The 21,567-nt window shown below is 38.3% G+C and overlaps 1 protein-coding gene and 1 pseudogene across 1 annotated transcript in view; one reads left to right on the top strand and one right to left on the bottom strand.

The window, feature by feature from the left end:
* The window catches only part of LOC116663621, a 544,445-nt pseudogene that overhangs the window by 330,831 nt on the left and 192,047 nt on the right, over nt 1-21,567 (bottom strand).
* NEB (nebulin) overlaps nt 1-21,567 on the top strand; it is a 226,036-nt gene that overhangs the window by 103,958 nt on the left and 100,511 nt on the right. Inside the window, 20 exon segments of the mRNA XM_032479425.1 lie at nt 1,195-1,299; nt 1,442-1,549; nt 1,935-2,246; nt 3,091-3,294; nt 4,098-4,202; nt 5,091-5,198; nt 6,564-6,875; nt 7,684-7,887; nt 8,619-8,723; nt 9,305-9,412; nt 10,279-10,590; nt 12,661-12,864; nt 13,203-13,307; nt 16,452-16,556; nt 16,658-16,969; nt 17,781-17,984; nt 18,716-18,781; nt 18,783-18,821; nt 19,402-19,509; nt 20,377-20,688. Coding sequence (XP_032335316.1) covers nt 1,195-1,299; nt 1,442-1,549; nt 1,935-2,246; nt 3,091-3,294; nt 4,098-4,202; nt 5,091-5,198; nt 6,564-6,875; nt 7,684-7,887; nt 8,619-8,723; nt 9,305-9,412; nt 10,279-10,590; nt 12,661-12,864; nt 13,203-13,307; nt 16,452-16,556; nt 16,658-16,969; nt 17,781-17,984; nt 18,716-18,781; nt 18,783-18,821; nt 19,402-19,509; nt 20,377-20,688 — 3,438 coding nt within the window.

The following is a 21,567-nucleotide window of genomic DNA, read 5'->3' as shown; positions in this document are numbered from 1 at the left end:
ATGTGCACATTTGAGAGTGACTCTAACTTTTCTGAATTCTCCTACACCTGCCTGGACATCTTCCAAACATTCAGGGTGTGAGACTGAGTGCTCAGTGCAGAATATGAAATTGGCTCTCAGATAGCAAACTCTAGACTTTAGGGTTTTAAAACTCCAGAAATTCTACTCTGTACCACATCTGTCAACAGCAGCCACAGTGATAACAACAGGAAACACCAAAAACTTTGTTGAGTCCCTACTATGACTCAGGCACTTGCTATGTGTTATGGTAATCTCCAAAAAATATTCAATAAATTTATATACCAAAAAAGAGAGACAAGAATAAAGTTAAAAAATACTTAATAAAAAAGATGCAGAGATTGTCATACTAAGTAAAGTTAGCCAGACAGAGAAAGAGAAATATCATATGATATCACTTAGGGAATCAGCACTGAGGAATCTAAAATATGATACAAATGAATTTATTTACAAAACAGACACAGATTCACAGAAAAAACAAACATGGTGAGCAGGGCAGGGAAAGGGGAGGGTGGAGGGATAAATTGGAAGCTTGGGATTTGTAAACACTAATTACTATATATAAAATAGATAAACAACAAGTTTATACTGTATAGCATGGGGAACTATATTCAATATCTTGTAGTACCCTATAATGAAAAAAATGAAAAGGAATATATGTCTGTGTTATGACTGAAACATTATGCTGCACATCACATATTGACACAACAGTGTAAATCGACTGTATTTCAATTAAAAAAATTAACCAGGGGAAAAAGATGATTATCATGCTCCAAGAAATGAGGAATGTGAGGTGTTATGTACTTTTCTTAAGATCACAGAGCTTGGACATAGTGGAGTTGGGTTTGACCTTGGGATTGACTCTGAAATCTAGGGATTTCTGCTACATCGTAGTCCTGTAGCCAGGCTTCAACCTTGGAGGTTTTCTGGGTGAGCTTGAGATTTCACTGGGTGAAAAGAAGTAATAATGGAGATCCTTAGGTTGCTTCATATTAGCTACGAAACTAACATAACGGCTGTTGAAATATTGCCATGATTTACTCTCCCCAGTATGCTTTTGCTTTCCTCACCTCCAAAGAATTTTAAAAAGGCTATTTTACAGTTAAATGAGTTAAATTTGATAACAACTGTAATGTATTGGCTTTAACCAAGGGTTTTGCTTCACTTCCCCTGTAGCATTTATACACAGAAGCCTGGGATGCTGATAAAACCTCCATCCATGTGATGCCGGACACCCCAGAAATCCTTCTGGCCAAGAGCAATTCTGCCAATATCAGCCAAGTAAGAGATTTCCTGATTGTTGTTTCAGCCTTTAGTGAAAGAGTGATTAAAATACTTTTTCCGTCTTAGGCCAATTCTAGTAAGGATGGTAGTCTATTAACTTCCTATAACACTTTTCTGTTGTGTGTTATCCTCCACCTAGAAACTTTACACCAAGGGATGGGATGAATCAAAGATGAAGGACTATGATCTGAGAGCTGATGCTATTTCCATCAAAAGTGCCAAGGCCTCGAGGGACATCGCCAGTGATGTAAGTGCCCTCCTTCTAACCTCTGTGGTCTCACCTGCTGAGCAACCACAGTGCAGCCAGTGGGACACACTCTGTAATAGCTTCCCCATGTGCCCCTCCAGTCTCGCTTGCTACCTTCTAAGACCTTTCCCTTTGTCGTCACAGAGAGGAAAAATACATTTTGAAATTGTAGTTAGAGTTGCTGCAGGAATGGGTTCCCAATGAACATATATGATCACACTACAGTTATGTTTATGATAGCATAAAATGTTAGTTTAAAATTGTTCAGAAATATCGAAATGTTTGCAATGTGAAATTCTTGTCCATTTGCTTGTGGGTTTCCATGTCATCTGCTTGTATATGGTCTTAAAACCAGGCTTCTCAACCTATGTTTCTGGTGTTTTAGTACAAGTACAAAGAAGCATATGAGAAACAGAAGGGCCATCACATTGGAGCCCGGAGCGTTGAAGATGACCCCAAGATTATGTGCGCCATACACGCAGGGAAGATTCAAAGTGAAAGGGAGTACAAGAAGGAATTCCAGAAGTGGAAGACCAAGTTCACTAGCCCAGTGGACATGCTGGGCATCTTGCTGGCCAAGAAATGTCAGACTCTGGTCAGTGACATTGATTACCGAAATTACCTGCATCACTGGATATGCTTACCTGATCAAAACGACGTTATCCAAGCAAGGAAGGCCTATGACCTGCAGAGTGATGTACGTAATGTGAACTTTAGGAAAGATGGAATGGGAGGGCAGAGATTTATTAATTGTCCAGTCAGTGCCTCTGTGAACTGACCCACGGGTTGCTCACTGCACAGTCTCAGGGGGTGCCATTCACAGTGTTTAAAACAAAACCCATACTTAGAAGTTATGGGAATCAAAGAACATAGATGAGAAACTCTATTTAGATCATGTCCTTTATTCCCTGGCCTAGATTTCAGACTATTTTCTTCATGTCCTTTGTATTGTCTGGCAGTGAAAATATATTTCAGGTAAATTATCTGAATGTTTTTAAAATAACTGCCACTATTGTACTATATCCAAAACACTAAACAGTTTCCTTGGGTCAGTTATTATATGGTGAAAGTAGAATGAGACATGACAAAATGTCCTTTAAAATTATTTCAGTTCTCGGGGGAGGGTGTAGCTCAAGTGGTAAAGCACATGTTTAGCATGCACAAGGTCCTGGGTTCAATCCCCAATACCTCCTCTAAATATAAATAACTAGACCTAATTACTTCCCCCCAACCAAAAAAAATAATAATAAAATAAAATTATTTCAGTTCTATAATTTCTTTCATATATTAAATAATTATCACGAAATTTAGCATAATTACTATTTTATTCCTATTCATAGCTGGCATAAAAAATTATGTTTTTCTAATTGACTCTGTCATGGATATCAACTGCTCCCCCCTGCCAAGTCATGTAAAATCTCAGGTCCTACTCATTTTGGGACCACCAATTCCTGCATTTACCAACCTGAGAACTTAACTTTTCACTTAAGGGTTGGTCTGTCTAGCATTTGGAACAATATCCCTGTCTAACGTCTTTGTAGAATGTATACAAAGCAGACCTGGATTGGCTGCGTGGCATTGGCTGGATGCCAGAAGGCTCAGTAGAAATGAACAGAGTGAAGGTTGCTCAAGACCTAGTGAATGAACGACTGTACAGGACACGCCCGGAAACCTTGAAATTCACTTCCATTGTCGACACACCCGACGTTGTCCTGGCAAAAGCCAATTCTCTGCAAATGAGTGAGGTAAGAACCAATCCTACCACCAGGCTTTCCTTTCACAGGACTGTCTTTTCAGAAGATGCCACCCAAACTGAGCAAGTGGGTTGTTTCTCTCCAAAGACTTAAAGTGATGGGAGCAACTCTAAGACTTGGCTAGTTCCATGAAGGTACACACAAAGTAGAACTCTGATAGATGCCTGCCTCACACACAGACTTGGAAGCACTAAAATGAAAAATAACACTCCATTAGAATTCAGGGAAACCAATACTTAGTACAAAATCTGTGGCATAATGCTACATATTAAATGGTATAATACTGTATTAGTCAGGTTCTCCAGAGAAGCAGAGCTAATAGTTTGTGCACAAGAGAGAGAGATTTATTTTATGAAATTGATTCACATGATTGTGGAGGCTGGCAAGTCCAAAATTTTCAAGGTAGACCAGCAGACTGCAGACCCAGGAAGGAGCTATGGTTCACACCCAAGTCTGTCTGCTGGCAGGATTACTCATTGTTCAGGGGAGGTCATTCTTTTTTCTCTTAAGGCCTTCATCTGATTGGATGAAGCCCACCCACATTACAGAGGGTAATCTACCCAAAGTCGACTGATACGATGTTAGTCTGATAGAAAAAATACCTTCACAGAAACATTTAGAATAATGTTTGACCAGATATCTCGGTACCATGGCCTCGCCAAGATGACACATAAAACTAACCATCACAAACATATATCAAAACATTTTTCCAGATTAAATAGTCACTAAGGCTTAATGTTTCAGGTATCCTTCTCTGTCACTGTACTAAAATAATATTTTCCTTCCCTCCACAGAAACTATATCAGGAAGCCTGGAATAAAGATAAAGCCAACATAACCATCCCTTCTGACACGCCAGTCATGCTGCAGGCCCATATCAATGCCTTGCAAATCAGCAATGTAAGAGGCATAAATATGAAGTATAAATGTCTTTATGGGACAGTATCTGTCAGCTTGTGGAGTGTGTTATAATGGACAAATTACCTGCCTTAGAGATGTTTACAGCTTTTGGTGCTAGATACTTTCTCTTCAGTTACCATTCCCAGGGCAATATGAATGAGAATTCTCTTTCAAACATTAGTTTAGATACATGTCTGGGTCCCTGGACTGCAAGATTTGGGGTATCTGAATCTCTTTGGCGTGCTTGTTTCAACCTTGAAATCATTGTGCTATATCCAATTGTCTACAGCTCAGTTTCATTGTATACCAGTCGAGGATAATGAAATCCCTACTTAAGTGCCTCTTATGCTAGGAAGTATAAGAGGTAACGGTCTCTATTGTCTCTATAGGGTTTTGGTTGATCCAGGACTTTCTTATTTGACATTTCAAGGCTGTAAGAAAAGCCAAAACTTCATTATATGCAAAGTGCAGGATAGGTATGGTATCTACATCACATCCCTTTGGCAGAGACCTCAGAAAAGTCAAAGGGCAGCATCAGGAGAAAGACTTATCAGGTCTCATATGGTTCCCTGATGAAGGCTTTCTCGGATCACACTCGATTCTTTGCTCCCCTGTACTGTGTAGAGGGATATTCTCAGACTGTACTATACTGTGATAAGTGTAAATAGTCCAACATTCACAGATTTAGATGTTTAGCTTTAAATTTTTAGTCGGAAGTATCCTGCACTCCACAAAGCAAATAGGCAATAACCAAAAGAACTCAGAGTGACTGTTTTTTTCTTCTGCTGCCTTCATTTACATTATGCCTTATGATTTGTATTATGACTGCTTGGGGTATGGCCACTGATTTTCAATTCTTGTAAGCAAACCTGTGTTTTCCCTCACTAGAAACTTTACCAGAAAGCCTGGGATGAGGCCAAGCAGAAAGGTTATGACTTAAGAGCCGATGCCATTGAAATCAAGCACGCCAAAGCCTCCAGAGAAATTGCCAGCGAGGTACGGCTCCTTCTGTTTCCTTGTGAATTTTCTCCTCTCTACAGCGAATTGGGAGAGTATTTTTCAGGAATTCTGGTTTGGTTTTTTTTTTTAATCTGTGCAAACAATTGCATTTTATCTTGGGCTAAAGACTTTATTTAAAAACATTAAAATGGGATGGAAAACACTAAGGTAAGCATAGATGAGGTATATGTGTAAACAGTTCCTAAGTGGAAGTAAAATCTCATGAAGAGTCCATACAAAATTCTTGGAAAAATTCAGGAACCAACACAATGTGATTTTTATCCCCCAAATCTTTATGACAGTCTCCATAAATATAAATCACAGATGAAAGTTTTATATAAGGCTTAAGACTGAAATCACACTTTATATGCACGATTTTAAGCTGGAGGCATATGCATAATGCTCTGAATAACCTTCTGAAGTTCATTTAACAGTAATTTAAAAACTTACCAGCAGTCAAAATATTATCCTACCAAGGCCCTCCAGCACCAAATCTTTAAGTTACCATTGTTCCTTCAAATTCTTCTCTATTTTATATCTCCTATATCCAGCTGTCTCTTCCTTCTTACTTCTCATTTTTAACTCTAAAAACCATAGCTGATCCACAGTATCTCCGTTATTTTCAGTTCTTTCTCCCTTTTGTCCAAACTCTCCTATGTTACCCAAATATGGAAAAGAAACAGAAACTGTCTTAATCTGGTCCTAAGACGCTTAGGACGAGTATGGACAAGATGGAGGCCTTTTACTATCATTTTCTGATTCAAACCAACAACATCGTTTTCCACTCCTGAAACATGCACCTTCTTCGTCTGTCTCCAAAACCACACATATGACTTTTTCCTGCCTGAGGTACCTTCAGTACTATTGGAGACCATCTGACCTAACTTCCACTTGCCAGGCAACCTTGGGGACAATGGTTACCCTCATTGTCCCTCATTTTTCCCATATGAAATGTGTAATAGTACTAGTATCCAACTCATAGAGATGTTGTGAGGATTAAACAAGGTTATAACTGCCACTATTTAACTATTTTAACTAAAAAATTCAGCAATTTCATATAGATCAGCCTAATACATTTGAAGCACTCATAATAGTGTCTGACATGTAGTGATTGCTCAGTAAATGTTAGCTATTTTTTAAAATTACTCTTATTCACCATACTATTTCCCTCTGATTTACTCATGTCCTCTGTGGAACTATTTAAATAGCTCTATCTAATTTCATTAAAGTGAACTGATAATGATGAGCCAATGATAAGCCAATTTACATTAAGGCTAAAAAAAATATTCTGAAAACGTTTAATGAGAAGTCCTCTTCATACGTTATTTTCATGTCTTATTATCTGCTTCTTCATCACTTTAGTACAAATATAAAGAAGGTTACCGTAAGCAACTGGGCCACCATGTGGGTTTCCGCACCCTGCAAGATGACCCCAAATTGGTATGGTCTATACATGCTGCCAAGATCCAGAGTGACAGAGAATACAAGAAAGCTTATGAGAAGTCTAAAGGAATTCACAATACACCATTGGACATGATGTCCATTGTTCAAGCCAAGAAATGCCAGGTCCTGGTTAGCGACATTGATTATCGCAATTATCTGCACCAGTGGACGTGTCTGCCAGATCAGAATGATGTGATCCAGGCAAAGAAAGCCTACGAACTGCAGAGCGATGTGCGTATCCTGCCTCCAGACTCCGGGGGAGATGTGTGTCTGTGTGTTTCCCTGCAGTGTATTCCCTCGGGATGTAATTTAAACAGTAATCTTAATAGAATCTAACATATTCTGTAGATTTCTGTGGAGTTTTTCTGAACACTTTCCATTTTATAGGGGATTCCTTCTTATGTGGCAAGGCCTTATTTATCAAGAAGAAAATCACTCTCTTATTCTATGTAATTAGGTAGAAAATTTCAATCCCAGTTGTCCTGATGCATTAACATTTGCATGATAAGATATCTTTATGTCAGAAATAGGTATTAGCATAAGGAAATACTGGATCTCAAGTTTATCAGACACATAGAGGAAAATGTATGTATATTTTTATAATATATTTAGAGGGAGAAAGAGGAAAGTTGTCTATAGATATAGATATGTATTTTTCTCATTACACATGCATCTAAGGACATTTTTCTCCCAAATTCCTGCAGATATTATTTTCCATGGTGTACAAAAGGCATATTTCAAGTAGTGAGCACAGAAGCTCAAACTTGCATGAAAACAAAATTGTGTGTCATTGCTTTCTGTCATCCCAAAAGTGCCACTTGTCAGCCCATCTCCAATTCCCATAGGATACTGTGAACTTCTCCCAGAGACATGTGCCAGGAATGTACTGCCCAAATATTACCGTTTAACGTTGATCCTTGAGTTTCATGGGGTTGACCGCCCAGATGATCTGAGTAGAGGCAGTGTGTGGTTTGCTGGCATCATGCTCTCGTAGGTGAATTTAACTCTTCTGCGCTCTGTGGTCCTCTCCTTCTTGTAGAACGTGTACAAATCAGACCTGGAATGGCTGAAGGGTATTGGATGGTTGCCGGAGGGTTCTGTGGAAGTGATGAGAGTAAAGAATGCTCAGAATCTCCTGAATGAAAGGTTGTATCGCACAAGGCCTGAGGCCCTCAAACACACCAGCATTGTTGATACCCCTGAAGTCGTCCTGGCAAAGATCAACTCTGTGCAGATCAGTGAGGTAAGTCAGTTCATGAGATGTTCAGACAAGTTGTAGAGGTCTCAGTAGAGATTCTAACTGTGAACCTTAAACTGCTAATACCAGGATTAGAATCTTGAATGTGCATGTACCCAGACAGAATTTCATATAGCCAATCAATGAATAGTATCCACATTTCATTTGCCTAGATAACCCTTTGGTCAAAGTATGGTAGGCATCTCCATGTTTCAGACTCTGATACCCATTTTGAACACATTTTGAGACCTTGCCTATAACACAGATCCACCAGTTAATGCCATGATCACAAAACTGCCATATTTTTATTGCTACTCGATCATGAAGTAAGTGGAAAAGTGCAGGGGCGCTTTTAAAAGTGCTCATTTTAGACGTTATGATAATTATGTGGACTGAGAAAGCCAAGACTTGGTTAGCAATGTGGATCATCATAGTTACCTACAATGCAGGCTTACCTGTCAGGTAATTATATGTGAGTAAATAGAAGAGGATCCGTTTACTACCATGTTTCTGGTGCGTTTTACGTTTATACTTCATCACACATGAATATATTCTTCTTGAAGTCACTTTTGACACCTTCTAAATAGAAACACAGATGAAAACAAATGCGATCACATATACATCTGAGCACATCCAAAGAGAACCTTTCATTGTACCTATGAGTTTCTTCATATGGTATTTACTCATTAATTTACTTCTTTACTCATTAATCACCCTCTGTTTTTCATTTTTACCAGCCATTGTATCGTGACGCCTGGGAAAAGGAGAAGGCTAACGTGAACGTGCCAGCTGACACCCCGCTGATGCTGCAGTCCAAAATCAACGCAGTGCAGATCAGCAACGTAAGACGCCGCCCCGCCCCTCGCTCCACACGGCGTTCTCTGCCTTCCGTCTGCGAGCTGCAGAGAGCAGTTAGCAAAAGGCATTTCCCTAACTTTCCTTTCATTTCTGGTCTTCAGTGATAAGTGCCATGTGTGTGTGCACAAGCACACCTGAGTGTGTGTTTATACTGTAGAAACGTGTGTCCTCGTCTTTATTGGACGGAAAAATGCACTGGTGAAAACCATGTGTAGTGATGGTGAAAATGCATGTATATTAATATTTAGTTCTCTTTTTAGTGGCCCATCATTGATTTTTCCTTTTAAAAGCCAAACAATATATGTAATTTTTCTCATTTTCATGTGCTTTACTGTCTTTTAAATTCCTTTCTTTAAAAAAAAAAAGATATTGAAAGAGAACTTGACTAAATGTCATTAAAAATCTACTGGAACTATGTTCGATACAAAACCAAGCCATTTTACAAATCTTAAGGAGAGATTGATTTTCAGTGTAACTGTTGCCATGTATTCTTGAACTTACCAGTAATGCTGACTCAGTAGCTCCCTCTTCAGATTGACTGTGGCATTGCAATCTCCATTTGCAGAAGCAGTATCAGAAAGCTTGGGAAGACGTCAAGATGACTGGTTATGACCTGAAAGCAGATGCCATTGGGTTCAAGCATGCCAAGGCTTCCAGGGACATTGCCAGTGATGTGAGAGTGCCTCCTTGCTCCTCCTTAACAAACATTAACTCATAGACACACAGAGAGTTGATACTGTACTAATCTCTAACTTAATTCCCCAAGAATTTTAATTAAGTAGAATGAAGGTCACCGTTATTCGTGTCTTGCTTTACAATCCAAAATTCAAGAACAACTTTCACAGCAATTTGAGGACCTTCCTACTTCTCTGCTTGGTTCTGCTGTTTATATGATTAAGCACAGATTTTGATTTTCTTTTCAGTCTCTTCTCAATATAAGTTAATTTATAAGCACTTACAGAGATTTAGTGGGTGCAAAGAATTCTATTGTTTCTTAAAGTGCTGCCTGCATAGCTGCTTCCTGTGATAATTTTATGCAGTCCATGAAGAAACATTTTTAAAAATAGTTATATTCATTTTAATATGTGCTAGAGAAATATTGATTTTTTCCCCACTTAAATAGAACTATAAATTTTAAAATAAAAAATTTTAAATAAGCTTACACACTTTAAAATATATTTACTTAAACAAAGAATCACATTGACAAAGTAAAGTATAAAGTACAGGTGGTACTTTGTGGCAAAACACGTGAGAACAGCAAACAGTGACTGAAGTTTGGGAAATAGTGGATATGCCTGTATTGGGGGATAATTTAGAAGCACAGTTCTCATCTTTGAGGTCTTCACAATGTCTTCATGCATATAGACTCAGAAGACAAGCCAGTGTATCAAGAAGTATAAAGTTATAATGTGAATTTAAAGAAAAACAGTGCCCCCATAAGGGTAACTTTTAGGTAAGGAAACTGAGGCTATTTGAGTAGACTGTCTAGAAAAGTGAGTTTGGAGAACAACTCTTCTTTCTTCTGTTCACATCCACCAGTATCTATACAAAACCACCTACGAGAAACAGAAAGGTCATTATATTGGATGTCGCACTGCCAAGGAAGACCCTAAACTGGTCTTTGCGGCCAATGTGATGAAGATGCAGAATGACAGGCTGTACAAAAAGGCGTACAATGACCACAAGGCCAAGATCACCATCCCAGTCGACATGGTGTCCATCAATGCTGCCAAAGAGGGCCAGGCATTAGCAAGCGACGTGGACTATCGGCATTACCTACACCACTGGTCTTGCTTTCCTGACCAGAATGATGTGATCCAAGCCAGGAAAGCCTATGACCTGCAGAGTGATGTAAGTTGTTGCTCATGCAGGAAGTATCAACGGACGTGCCCGAGGGGTGAGCTCTTGCTCAGAAAGAAAGTCTTCCACAGCTTTGCCCCTCACTCCCTCTGGTGCTCGGGAAAATGCAACTCTCTCTGCAAGAGCACTTCCCTTTAGTGTTGGTTACCAAGTGTACTCATCGCGTACCTTACTTCTAGGCTTATTCAGAAAGTTTGCATTTTCATTATTAGTGGTGCTACCAGAATTTTTCTTAGATTTGTTAATGGGTGCACTGTTTGTGGTTTATTAAACATAAGCATTTTCTTGGTTCTTCAGTTGAAGAATGACAGGGGCTGTCTTGCTTGAAATGAATTTCAGAGGCTAGCAGCATACTCCAAACTCACTTGTTTCCCTTAAACTTGAGATTCTTCACAACTTGATGTTTCATTCATTTACCTAAAGTATTTTTAGATTTGCTCGTGTTTTCTGCCCATTCAGTCTTTTGGAAATGATGAGTTCCATCAGGATATTTGTTTCTTGTATACAATTAATACTTTCTTTTAATTATCTGAACTTGGTTCCCTTAAGCTTCAAGAGATGCTTTCTAATAATGAATGAGTTTGTTATAGAAAAGTATATCCAACATTTGAAATGAGCTGCCAACTGGTGGATTTAGGCCAGTTTCTAGAAAAATGCAGTCTCTTCATTGACCTGAACCACATTAGTTTATTGAGGAATGCATATCAATCAAGCTCTCAAAGAATGAGGAAGGGGACTTCAAAACCTGTATGTAATCCTCTTTAAGAATTCCTTCTTCTGAATTTTGGGTCTCCATCATACTTTACACACTAAAACCAACAACATTCATCATTAATGTAGAAATTTCCTACATTTTGACTCCTCTTACTCCCTTTTTAGTTTGATATTTGTAGCCTGTTAAACAGTTATTAAAGTACCACTTCTGAAGGACACTACAGCTTTTTAAATGAAATTAATAATGGTGTTTCACATAGAATAATTTTATCTAGTTAACCACTTGCCTATATCTGAGAAAACAGGTCTAGATAGACAAGAAAATGCTAATCCCGATTCGGAGTGAAGTGCTGTCTTAGAAAAAGAAAACCCGATTGAGATCAAAATTGTGGAGCTAGGGATTGATTATCCCTTTAAAAATTATCTTAATTATCCCTTTAAAAATATGGAACACACCATGTGCCAGGGATTGTGCTAAGCACTGAAGGTACAATGGTGAATAAAGAAGAAACACAACACAGTTCCTGACTTTAGGAATTTCACATTGATAACAAAGAAACAGATCAGTATATCTCTAGTAATACTAGAGAATATCAGTAAAAAAAAAAAAAAAAAAAAATGGGATGACTGAGAAAGTGAGGTGGGGAAAGCTTATACGGAGAAATCTGATTTAGGGATATAAGGGAGAGTAGGAGTTGGTTCTGGAGGAGGACACAGGGGGCATTCCTGCAGAATGACCAACATATGCAAAGCAGGTTGTGTGCAAACCACAAACTGAAAGACCAGCGTGGGCAGGATGCACAGGTTAAAGGAAGGCAGGTGTAGGAGGAAGCTGGAAGAGTATGTAGGGGCTGATGCTGGACCATCATCACCTTCTAATCTATGTTAAGATTTTGATCTTTACCGTAAGATCACTGGGAAGCCATAGGATGGGGGGATGTTGTGACTTCAGATCTGAGTGGTGAATTTTATAAAGATCGTTCTGGTTGCTGTGTGGATAGCTTCCTGGAGAGCCTATTATTATTGCTTTAAAAGTCCACATTAGCTAGTGTGAGGATTACCAAATATTCAGAACTCTTCCACGCATCCCCTAAGCAGAGCACTCCTTCTGCATCACTCTGCTTTCTAGAATGTGCATCAAGACCCCAACATAGACCCCCTCCACCCTGCCACAGAAAACAGAGCAGAACAAGACATGGCTGTACATATGAGGAACTGTGTGCGTCAGGCCTATGCTCAGTTTTATTATTGTTTGTGGAGGATAAAGTGTAACATGAAAAACTGCTTCCTTACTTTACCACAATTTAAAAAAACCCTACCTCTACCTAACTTTGTTTTCCTTCCCAGGCCATCTACAAGGCTGACTTGGAATGGTTGCGTGGCATCGGCTGGATGCCCGAAGGGTCTCCTGAAGTATTGAGAGTCAAAAATGCCCAGAAGATCCTACTAGACAGCGTCTATCGGACACCTGTGGTGAAACTCAAGTACACGAGCATCGTTGATACACCTGATGTTGTCCTTGCTAAGTCAAATGCTGAAAATATTAGTATTGTGAGTCACATTTTTCTTCTATGTAAAATTAAGTTAGTGTTATAAAGAAATGATAAATAAGCTGGTAATTTCTTTGTAAGATAATAATATTGATGATAGCAAAGGTTTTAGTAAGTAATATTGGCAGGGTTGTTCTGTTATTGTTTGTTAACTTTAAACAAAAACTCAAAGTAGTAATAAAAGGTATTAATACAGATTTCATATCAAATTTGAGTAACTTACATGAAAAATTCTGGAAATTTTTACCTTAATATGAAAAGATTCTGGACCAGGAAAGTTGAGAGCTGTGCATTGCCACAGGCAATTTGTAATTGTGTTATTATTGGTTCTTTCCATAGCCAAAGTACAGAGAACTTTGGGACAAGGATAAAACTTCAATCCACATAATGCCAGATACTCCAGAAATCAATCTCGCTAGAGCCAATGCTCTTCATGTGAGCAATGTAAGTACCGCAACAGACTTCCTTTTTGCTTGGAGAATCACCCATTTGGTACGAAGATATCACTAGGGAATGCTTCATAGCCTTGGGAGAGAAGATTGAGTGGGTAAGGAAGAGCCCTTGACCAGGAGTGAGGAGGGGGGGCAGATCCTAGGCTCTGAGTCACTGGTGAGGGAACATCAACATGACAAAAGAGAGAAGGGAGTAAGGACAAGAAAGATGAACGAGGAATGAGGAGACACACAAACAAGAAGGGGAACTGACAGATTCGGACAAACACAAAATAATTAGGGGAATTCGTTGCAAAATTTTGTATGAATTAATTAACCCAGATATATAGGGCATTTTTAAGGAAATTATAAATTACTAAAATTGACTCCAGAAAACGAATAAAAACATATTGCAAGAAATTAAGAGGGTTATTAAAGACTCTCCTTCTCCCTTTCCAATGTCAGGGTCACCCAGATGATTTTATAGGGGAGTTCTCTCCAAACTTGAAGAAATAAGCTACCACAGAGCCCAGTGAAAGAAGGAAAGCTGTCACAGTTACCAAAACGTGTTGAAGATAGTTCCACAAATGAAAACTGTAGGCCAATAATAATGGGGAATCTTAAATGCAGCATTATGGTAGTACGTGAATGTATGATGCAAACAACTAGGGTTCATCCAGGAATGTCAAGAGGGTTCCCTATTTAGAAACTTATAATGTAATAGAACAAAAGAGAAAAGTCATATGCTCATTTATTAGATTTGAAAAGATATGTGACCAAATTCAATATTCATCCTTATTTTTAAAAATAAAATATTAGCAAAATAAGGATAAATTAATATTTTCTTGACAGGACTAAAAGTAAATCTCAAATCAAAGGCTAGGCTCATCCTCGGTAAGTAAGCTTCTCATTCAAGTCAGGAACAAAACAGCGATGCCCACTAACATTACCATTATTTAACAGAAGCTTCTTATTCAAGCCAAAATAATTATGTAAGAGTATGAATAACAGATAATTTTGCCTTTTTCTTTCCAGTATTTATCATTATATGCAGAATAATCGTTATATTCCTGGGAAAAGGAAGAGAAGCAACTTAAAGTCTATTAGATAAAATAAGAGAATTTAGTTATGTGGCTAGCTACACAGTTTAAGAAATTCAAGAAAGGTACCACCTTCATGGATCACAGAGATTTTGTCTGTAGTAGAATAAGTATGACCTTCGGGGAAGGATGCTACCTTAGTGCAGTTCACCATGACTTGGAACTCTGCATCTTTCAAAAATAATAAATCTTTAGACGAGAAAGACCTGCCAAGCAAAGATTCCTCATTTGTGTGCCAACCACACCATCAACTCTATTGTAATGAGCCACTTGGGAGCTCATTTTTTCCAAGAGTTGAGAAGAAAAACAGTATTTTAGGGCACTGATACATTTTTTTGGACCAGAATCAGTATATGGTGCAATGCGCTCTTATTGCCCCGTGACTGGATGGAGACCAGCCAGCTCTTCATTGCAGCATCCTTAGCCTCTTCCTTCCGATCCATAGGCATCTTTGGCAAGAGAGTCCTGAAAAGTCTCATGTGCTCTCTTTTACATGATAAATTTCTCAGCTGGAAATACCAGAACCCTACCATTGATATCATGATGTAAGCAAGATTAGTATTTGAAAGTATGCCAAAAGTGAAGTTATTAAATTTAGATATATAGGTATTAATGAGAATGGCTTCTATTTTGGAAGAAATCAAACATCCCATTTGAATGGTAACCTAAACGTACAATTTCTTTACACATGGTGTTGCCGGTATATAATCTTGATAAAGTCCACTATTTTAAATTATTTCCATCATGTAGAAAGTAAAACTTTTCCAGGGTATCTGTATATGATTTTATGGGTAACCAAGCAAATTCATGTTAAATTGACTCGTTTAATCTTCATAATAATCCCATGAGTAAGATAGTGTCATTTTATTTTTATCATATGGGAAAGTTGAAACTTAAAAAGATTAAGGAATTTGCCCACATTCTTACAGTTAGTAAGTGAAGAGTTAGATCTCAAGCCTGATTTTTTAAGTTCAAATGAAAAATATATTTGACCACATCAACAAACAAAAATGTATTATATAAAAAAGTATAACAATATATGTAATAAATAAAAGACAAAAATTTAAAATAATATAATTACAAGTTTGCATTAAATATTCTCCAGTATAATGCATTTAAATGTGGAGAACACTTTTTTCTTTTGTACAAAAAACAAATCAAATGTTAAAACAGGCCCACTTAAAATTCATACAAAAACTTGAATGAAAATTCATGTAAAACTTGTCCACACTTACAAGGACAAAATTTACCTGAGCACCCATTTTTCAAATGCAAAGGCCATGAAACTATCAATAATTGAAACTCACTTCTCCTTTCTGCGCTGTTCAAGCTCCCATAGTGATAGGTATGATTTTGAGTTATATGTTTAAATTGCTGTTATGTCTGAGTCTTTCTGATGTTGTTAATATAGAATGTATCCACTAAAATTTGAACGTATATTTAGAAAGTTATCCGTAAACAGTCTCTACTTTAATTAACTTCTCTTTACAAAGGAAAAAGTGTTATACTTAGAAAATGGCCATTACATCCAATGGTGTGTCAGTAAGAAGACCTAAGATTCCCAAACAGTATGCATTATCAATCGTATTAGAAGATCTAAGAAACCATATAGGGAGAAAAAAAACCCACAAATGTAAAAAGTTTATAATTCTGAAGACTATAAAATTGAATTGAGTTAAAACATTAAATACAATTATTGAATTAAAGAAATGCAATAATAGGCCATTAACATCTGAACTTAAATGTATACCAATGCTACTAGCACAACAATACAAGAAGTAGGTAAACCTTTTTACGTAAACCGTGAACGTCTACATGGAAGTTATGATTCAAATTAAAGAAAAAAAAGAACTCTTATCAAGTGCAGATCTTTGGATTCCAGACATTATTTTATATTCCAGGACAACGGTACAGAATGATTCTTTCAACTATTCTTTTTTCTTTAACTGGTTCTGGGACTTCAAACTGCACCCTTCTGGTATTAATTCAACTTGAACCCTTGGAGTTACTGGTAAATTTGAATCTGGAACGATAACTTTGTTTTTCCTCCTGTTCAGAAAATTTACCGCAAAGGTTGGGATGAGATGAAGATGAGCTGCGATGTGCGGCTGGATGCCATCCCCATCCAGGCTGCCAAGGCCTCCAGGGAGATTGCCAGTGACGTAAGTGTGGCCTTGTTTAACACCCCAGTTTTTTAAGCAAACGCCCTAGGTGCATCAGGAGTTTGCTGTGTGATCCATCTACTTTGTTTTTCCATCTCCAGTATAAGTACAAGCTTGACCACGAGAAGCAGAAGGGACACTACGTGGGTACCCTCACAGCCAGGGATGACAACAAGATCCGCTGGGCGCTCATAGCTGGCAAGATCCAGAATGAAAGAGAGTACCGGCTGCACTGGGCCAAGTGGAAGTCTAAGTTCCAGAGCCCTGCGGACATGCTTTCCATCACGCATTCTAAACAAAGCCAGGATCTGGTCAGCGACATTGATTATCGCAATTACCTGCACCAGTGGACGTGTCTGCCAGATCAGAATGATGTGATCCAGGCAAAGAAAGCCTACGAACTGCAGAGCGATGTGCGTATCCTGCCTCCAGACTCCGGGGGAGATGTGTGTCTGTGTGTTTCCCTGCAGTGTATTCCCTCGGGATGTAATTTAAACAGTAATCTTAATAGAATCTAACATATTCTGTAGATTTCTGTGGAGTTTTTCTGAACACTTTCCATTTTATAGGGGATTCCTTCTTATGTGGCAAGGCCTTATTTATCAAGAAGAAAATCACTCTCTTATTCTATGTAATTAGGTAGAAAATTTCAATCCCAGTTGTTGTCCTGATCCATTAACATTTGCATGATAAGATATCTTAATGTCAGAAATAGGTATTAGCATAAGGAAATACTGGATCTCAAGTTTATCTGACACATAGAGGAAACTGTATGTATATTTTTATAATACATTTAGAGGGAGAAAGAGGAAAGTTGTCTATAGATATAGGTATGTATTTTTCTCATTACACATGCATCTAAGGACATTTTTCTCCCAAATTCCTGCAGATATTATTTTCCATGGTGTACAAAAGGCATATTTCAAGTAGTGAGCACAGAAGCTCAAACTTGCATGAAAACAAAATTGTGTGTCATTGCTTTCTGTCATCCCAAAAGTGCCACTTGTCAGCCCATCTCCAATTCCCATAGGATACTGTGAACTTCTCCCAGAGACATGTGCCAGGAATGTACTGCCCAAATATTACCGTTTAACGTTGATCCTTGAGTTTCATGGGGTTGACCGCCCAGATGATCTGAGTAGAGGCAGTGTGTGGTTTGCTGGCATCATGCTCTCGTAGGTGAATTTAACTCTTCTGCGCTCTGTGGTCCTCTCCTTCTTGTAGAACGTGTACAAATCAGACCTGGAATGGCTGAAGGGTATTGGATGGTTGCCGGAGGGTTCCGTGGAAGTGATGAGAGTAAAGAATGCTCAGAATCTCCTGAATGAAAGGTTGTATCGCACAAGGCCTGAGGCCCTCAAACACACCAGCATTGTTGATACCCCTGAAGTCGTCCTGGCAAAGATCAACTCTGTGCAGATCAGTGAGGTAAGTCAGTTCATGAGATGTTCAGACAAGTTGTAGAGGTCTCAGTAGAGATTCTAACTGTGAACCTTAAACTGCTAATACCAGGATTAGAATCTTGAATGTGCATGTACCCAGACAGAATTTCATATAGCCAATCAATGAATAGTATCCACATTTCATTTGCCTAGATAACCCTTTGGTCAAAGTACGGTAGGCATCTCCATGTTTCAGACTCTGATACCCATTTTGAACACATTTTGAGACCTTGCCTATAACACAGATCCACCAGTTAATGCCATGATCACAAAACTGCCATATTTTTATTGCTACTCGATCATGAAATAAGTGGAAAAGTGCAGGGGCGCTTTTAAAAGTGCTCATTTTAGACGTTATGATAATTATGTGGACCGAGAAAGCCAAGACTTGGTTAGCAATGTGGATCATCATAGTTACCTACAATGCAGGCTTACCTGTCAGGTAATTATATGTGAGTAAATAGAAGAGGATCCGTTTACTACCATGTTTCTGGTGCGTTTTACGTTTATACTTCATCACACATGAATATATTCTTCTTGAAGTCACTTTTGACACCTTCTAAATAGAAACACAGATGAAAACAAATGCGATCACATATACATCTGAGCACATCCAAAGAGAACCTTTCATTGTACCTATAAGTTTCTTCATATGGTATTTACTCATTAATTTACTTCTTTACTCATTAATCACCCTCTGTTTTTCATTTTTACCAGCCATTGTATCGTGACGCCTGGGAAAAGGAGAAGGCTAACGTGAACGTGCCAGCTGACACCCCCGCTGATGCTGCAGTCCAAAATCAACGCAGTGCAGATCAGCAACGTAAGACGCCGCCCCGCCCCTCGCTCCACAAGGCGTTCTCTGCCTCCCGTCTGCGAGCTGCAGAGAGCAGTTAGCAAAAGGCATTTCCCTAACTTTCCTTTCATTTCTGGTCTTCAGTGATAAGTGCCATGTGTGTGTGCACAAGCACACCTGAGTGTGTGTTTATACTGTAGAAACGTGTGTCCTCGTCTTTATTGGACGGAAAAATGCACTGGTGAAAACCATGTGTAGTAATGGTGAAAATGCATGTATATTAATATTTAGTTCTCTTTTTAGTGGCCCATCATTGATTTTTCCTTTTAAAAGCCAAACAATATATGTAATTTTTCTCATTTTCATGTGCTTTACTGTCTTTTAAATTCCTTTCTTTAAAAAAAAAAGATATTGAAAGAGAACTTGACTAAATGTCATTAAAAATCTACTGGAACTATGTTCGATACAAAACCAAGCCATTTTACAAATCTTAAGGAGAGATTGATTTTCAGTATAACTGTTGCCATGTATTCTTGAACTTACCAGTAATGCTGACTCAGTAGCTCCCTCTTCAGATTGACTGTGGCATTGCAATCTCCATTTGCAGAAGCAGTATCAGAAAGCTTGGGAAGACGTCAAGATGACTGGTTATGACCTGAAAGCAGATGCCATTGGGTTCAAGCATGCCAAGGCTTCCAGGGACATTGCCAGTGATGTGAGAGTGCCTCCTTGCTCCTCCTTAACAAACATTAACTCATAGACACACAGAGAGTTGATACTGTACTAATCTCTAACTTAATTCCCCAGAATTTTAATTAAGTAGAATGAAGGTCACCTGTTTATTCGTGTCTTGCTTTACAATCCAAAATTCAAGAACAACTTTCACAGCAATTTGAGGACCTTCCTACTTCTCTGCTTGGTTCTGCTGTTTATATGATTAAGCACAGATTTTGATTTTCTTTTCAGTCTCTTCTCAATATAAGTTAATTTATAAGCACTTACAGAGATTTAGTGGGTGCAAAGAATTCTATTGTTTCTTAAAGTGCTGCCTGCATAGCTGCTTCCTGTGATAATTTTATGCAGTCCATGAAGAAACATTTTTAAAAATAGTTATATTCATTTTAATATGTGCTAGAGAAATATTGATTTTTTCCCCACTTAAATAGAACCTATAAATTTTAAAATAAAAATTTTAAATAAGCTTACACACTTTAAAATATATTTACTTAAACAAAGAATCACATTGACAAAGTAAAGTATAAAGTACAGGTGGTACTTTGTGGCAAAACACGTGAGAACAGCAAACAGTGACTGAAGTTTGGGAAATAGTGGATATGCCTGTATTGGGGGATAATTTAGAAGCACAGTTCTCATCTTTGAGGTCTTCACAATGTCTTCATGCATATAGACTCAGAAGACAAGCCAGTGTATCAAGAAGTATAAAGTTATAATGTGAATTTAAAGAAAAACAGTGCCCCCAAAAGGGTAACTTTTAGGTAAGGAAACTGAGGCTATTTGAGTAGACTGTCTAGAAAAGTGAGTTTGGAGAACAACTCTTCTTTCTTCTGTTCACATCCACCAGTATCTATACAAAACCACCTACGAGAAACAGAAAGGTCATTATATTGGATGTCGCACTGCCAAGGAAGACCCTAAACTGGTCTTTGCGGCCAATGTGATGAAGATGCAGAATGACAGGCTGTACAAAAAGGCGTACAATGACCACAAGGCCAAGATCACCATCCCAGTCGACATGGTGTCCATCAATGCTGCCAAAGAGGGCCAGGCATTAGCAAGCGACGTGGACTATCGGCATTACCTACACCACTGGTCTTGCTTTCCTGACCAGAATGATGTGATCCAAGCCAGGAAAGCCTATGACCTGCAGAGTGATGTAAGTTGTTGCTCATGCAGGAAGTATCAACGGACGTGCCCGAGGGGTGAGCTCTTGCTCAGAAAGAAAGTCTTCCACAGCTTTGCCCCTCACTCCCTCTGGTGCTCGGGAAAATGCAACTCTCTCTGCAAGAGCACTTCCCTTTAGTGTTGGTTACCAAGTGTACTCATCGCGTACCTTACTTCTAGGCTTATTCAGAAAGTTTGCATTTTCATTATTAGTGGTGCTACCAGAATTTTTCTTAGATTTGTTAATGGGTGCACTGTTTGTGGTTTATTAAACATAAGCATTTCTTGGTTCTTCAGTTGAAGAATGACAGGGGCTGTCTTGCTTGAAATGAATTTCAGAGGCTAGCAGCATACTCCAAACTCACTTGTTTCCCTTAAACTTGAGATTCTTCACAACTTGATGTTTCATTCATTTACCTAAAGTATTTTTAGATTTGCTCGTGTTTTCTGCCCATTCAGTCTTTTGGAAATGATGAGTTCCATCAGGATATTTGTTTCTTGTATACAATTAATACTTTCTTTTAATTATCTGAACTTGGTTCCCTTAAGCTTCAAGAGATGCTTTCTAATAATGAATGAGTTTGTTATAGAAAGTATATCCAACATTTGAAATGAGCTGCCAACTGGTGGATTTAGGCCAGTTTCTAGAAAAATGCAGTCTCTTCATTGACCTGAACCACATTAGTTTATTGAGGAATGCATATCAATCAAGCTCTCAAAGAATGAGGAAGGGGACTTCAAAACCTGTATGTAATCCTCTTTAAGAATTCCTTCTTCTGAATTTTGGGTCTCCATCATACTTTACACACTAAAACCAACAACATTCATCATTAATGTAGAAATTTCCTACATTTTGACTCCTCTTACTCCC

This window comes from Camelus ferus, chromosome 5 (genome assembly GCF_009834535.1).
Source record: "Camelus ferus isolate YT-003-E chromosome 5, BCGSAC_Cfer_1.0, whole genome shotgun sequence".
Taxonomy (NCBI): Eukaryota; Metazoa; Chordata; class Mammalia; order Artiodactyla; family Camelidae; genus Camelus; species Camelus ferus.
The sequence above is the reverse complement of the archived record's forward strand: the minus strand, read 5'-3'. Positions and strand labels throughout refer to the sequence as shown.